At 39.7% G+C, this 4,029-nt stretch overlaps 1 protein-coding gene across 1 annotated transcript in view; it reads right to left on the reverse strand.

The window, feature by feature from the left end:
* Positions 1 to 4,029, reverse strand: part of LOC116696602 (cadherin-1) — a 28,728-nt gene that overhangs the window by 8,727 nt on the left and 15,972 nt on the right. The window contains exons 9-11 of the mRNA XM_032527681.1: positions 3,859 to 3,987; positions 3,255 to 3,440; positions 2,888 to 3,057 (exon numbers count right to left, since the gene is read on the reverse strand). Of these exons, the coding sequence (XP_032383572.1) occupies positions 2,888 to 3,057; positions 3,255 to 3,440; positions 3,859 to 3,987 (485 nt within the window). The remainder of the gene's footprint in view (positions 1 to 2,887; positions 3,058 to 3,254; positions 3,441 to 3,858; positions 3,988 to 4,029) is intronic.

Here is a 4,029-nt window from a genome sequence, read left to right on the forward strand (position 1 = left end):
AATCGATAACTTATCATTAAGAATTGTGTTGATCACGTTAATTTGTAATCGATTAAACTAATGCAGGTTGAGTTGCGTAGTGTGAGTCTTTAAGCAATGAAATGAATTGTGGCAGCAGTTAAACATTTTACCATCAGGGGGCCATATTTGATGTCTGTGAGTTTTGGTTTTGATTTCAAAAGTAATCATGAAACAATCACGGCATTTTGATTGAAAAAAACACTTAGTTCACTGCAAACACTGCAATGCCGTGTACAAGTACAACACAGCCACGACTCAAATTGATGTACCACTTAAACAAAGTGTATTGACCTTGGTTAACGTCGGTGGCGGTGCATCCTGTTCTCTGTCTCAACCTAACATCAAGTCGCCGTTAGCACAGAGGAGCGGTGGTGGAGACTGGTAGGGCGGCTATCTCACAGCCTGGGAAAGCGAGTTGCGTTGTCTAATGCGGAGAAGGGAGTGCAAACACTGGCCAAGTTAGGCACAGGTACCTGTCATATCCCGGCAACGTCAGTCCCCTCAGAGCGGGTGTTTTGCGGCTGGACTGATGGTCACCAGGTTGCAGTTGCATCTGCACCCAGATCATGTCAACATGCTTATCTTTCTCACAAAAATCAGTAACTAGTGCGAAGTTGTATTGAACACAGTTATTTTTATGAGGCTTTGTGTAGTACTTTTTTAAGTAGCCTAATTAATGTTAGGTAGGCTTATCTCTCACCCTCTTTGACTCGTACCTTGGTTAGTTTTTACAAAACCTGCAGAATCTAAGTATTGTGTTTTGGTTTAGTTATTGTATTACAAGATTTTTTTTTTTTAAATCATCCTCTCAATCAAACGAGGGTCTCAGTTTTTAAACGCCGGCTGCAGTCGCAGGTTCCGCTGCTTTAGAGGCGCGCAGCACATACATCTTAAAGTTTAGCCTAACCGAACGTCCAGTTTAACTGCACAAGTTCTTCTGTAATAAAGAGCTCCACAAAAAAGGCACTGAATTTGTATTTTCACTCCATTTTAATTTCTAAAAAGTTAAATAATGCATTTTAATATAATAATTATTGTCAATTGTTAATTCTCCCACGATCAACTAAGAAAATGTAATCAAATGCCCATCCATAGTCTGTATTATCTATGTAACCCATTCTTACCAGTGTGTCCTGATTGCGAATGAATGCAAGAGAGTTACTTATGAACTTAACTTTTAGATTTGATTATTTCCAATCAAAAGATGTGCAAAAGATGAGACGCAATCAATGTTTCAGAAATATAGCTTGCCTTAAGCTTCCTTTTTAAATGTCAAATAATTACACAGCAAAGGTGCATGAACAAGATGGTCTGCAGTTAGTTGCCACCCATTTTACAAGCACTTCAGTTAATTTTTTCAATTTGGTTTCATCCACAAGTGTGTGGTGACTTGCACTCTCCAAAATAGTCACAATAGTAGGCAGGAAGTGTCTTTGGCAGCTTGAAAACAAAGTAAAAGGGACTCAAAGGGTCAAAATAGCAGCACCCAAAGATTCTAGAGCTTAGTGATTCTTAATAGCAAAGATTATTTGGGTAACAGCGCATGACATGACGTTTGTAAAATAAAGTTTTTAGGATTATAACAATTATAACGCGTCTCACATGATTAACAATTTAATGCTGACAGCCTATTACAAATCCGGATTTTCATGTTAAAAGTGGCCAAAGCTTAAATGAGGTAAACGTATTTTAAGAAAACCAGTGAAGCAATGTTCTCCTTCCATGTTGCTGAACAGCATGTGAGCAAGTAGGGTGGGGTTCCAGGAGATTGTGAGAGGAGGAGGCAAACACGGCACAGATTACTGAAATGGTTAAATAACAAATATATCAAAACTATTGCAATATAATGTATTGTCCCATCCTATATCTTGTTGGAATATACATTGATATTATAAGAGTGCTTAAAGTGTTGCTAGGATGTTCTGGGAATTGCAAACAATAGATTTGTCCTTTAAAAACTTTTCAATTCACTAAATTCTCAGATGCTCTACATTTTGTCTCGAGTAATACAGTCACATCAGCAGGCTAAAACATGTGATGAAGCACTTATTGATGCCTGGAGTTAAGGAATTAAAGATGTACCTGAAGCTTGGTTAACAAATTTCTTCATTTAATTTTCTCTAGATGATAATATTGTGTTTGAATACAAGTTGAAAATAAGGTACAGAGTTTGATCTTACATGACTTTCTGTTTGCGTGCAGTATCGGGTCAGAAGCAGTGTACTGCCACACATCACTGTCAACAGCAAGGTCCTCCCATTGTTGTGGGTTGGGGTTTGTGTTTGGGGTTATTTTCCGTTTTGCCTCCCTGTGTTTTTGTCCCGGTTTTCTCCCTAGTTGGTGTCATAGATTCTGTCTATGTTCCCTGTGTGTGTTTGTGCTTTCTGCTTTATTTGGTAGTCACGGTTTTTTTCCCAGTCTGGTGTCATAGATTCTGTCTAATGTTTTCCCTGTGTGTGTTTGTTGTGCTTTCTGCTTTTTTGGTAGTCAGCTTCCTGTCTTGTCCTGTCTTGTCTAGTCTAGCTTTACTTTGTTGTTGATGTCCAGCCCGCCCTAATGTGATTCACAGATGTCTCATCGTCCTGTTTCCTCGTACCTCATGTATTTAACCCCAGTGTTTCCTTTGCCTTTTGTTCTCCAGCGTGTCGTCACCTCTCTCTGTTCCAGCTCCAGTAAGGCTTCCCGTGAATTTGTGTTTACCTTCCCTGTGAGTTTCCAGACCCTTGTGCTTCGGTTTTTGGTGTTTTCCCTGGCTCCCTGTGTTTTTGACGTTTTTGGTATCTGTTGCTGCTGTGTTTCCCCCAATAAACCTTTTGCCTTCCTACCTGCTACACTGCGTTGGGGCCTCCTTTGCCCCCATCAAAACACCCGTATTAACACATGCTTCTCTAGTGGATCAAAAACTGGAGCTTCATTGACATCCTGCACAGTCACCAACACTGTGGCGGTGGCAGTGGGCAGTGGAATAGCAAAAGGAACCTCATTCTCCACTGCAATCAACAACGTGTGTGTGTTGCTCTTCTCAAAGTCAAGACCCTGGTTGGATGGAAGGAAAAGCGTACTGCTATAAAACTAAAAACGCCCACTATTTACTTAAATACATAACAGCGATTGTTATCTAAAAAAATTGACAATAGGTTGGTGAAAAACAATTTAAAAAATAATATCTCAAAAGTAACATCTCAAAACTTTAATATTGCGGCTTCTTTGAGAATTATTAGTTTACATCCTACCTTGGCAGTAGAAATGATTCCTTCATGTTTGTTACTTCCTGTTTTCACTGTAAAAAGTCCTCCAGGATCACCATCGACAATCCTGAACTTGGCGTTCCAGGCTGGGGAATGTGGTTCATCACCGTCCGTTACTGATATTGTTAAGATCTGAGCGTTGACTTTATTTTCATCAACTGCTGCCAAATACTGGGAGAATCCAAGGGATGTGTTAAAAGTGAAACATTTATTTTTTGTGCAGTTCATTACTTCACTGTACAGATGCGAGATTCCCCGTTAAATATAGGTCACTCACTTAAAGCCCAAACTTGTATTCCAAAATCCAATAGATCTTTCTAGAGTGAGAGTTTCAAATGTGATATGCAGTGTTAAAAGAAAATGAACTGGTGGTTCATACATAGTCAGCTTTAAAGTCACCACAAAAGATGACAATACTGACTATAATTTTTACTTCAGCCCATGGACACTGCTTCAGCATGGGGAGAACTCTGAAGCTTGACAGATCTGCTATGCCTAGTTAGGGTTGCTAAGCTATGCTTGGGGAACTGCAGATCTGACGAGTATTTAGTAAACAGTGAAGTTCCAGTCAAAAGTAAGTTGTTCTTACCGACGGCTGAATGAAGGCCGGAGCATTGTCGTTGCTATCTGTGACAGTAAGGATTACTTTCGCTTCTCCAATCAATCCTTCTCCCACAGTGTCTGCTGCTCGTACCACCAGAGTGTATTTGGGGTATTTCTGTTAGAAAAGACACACAATACTTCTCAGCTGAAAAGTTTA

Source organism: Etheostoma spectabile, chromosome 10, assembly GCF_008692095.1.
Source record: "Etheostoma spectabile isolate EspeVRDwgs_2016 chromosome 10, UIUC_Espe_1.0, whole genome shotgun sequence".
Taxonomy (NCBI): Eukaryota; Metazoa; Chordata; class Actinopteri; order Perciformes; family Percidae; genus Etheostoma; species Etheostoma spectabile.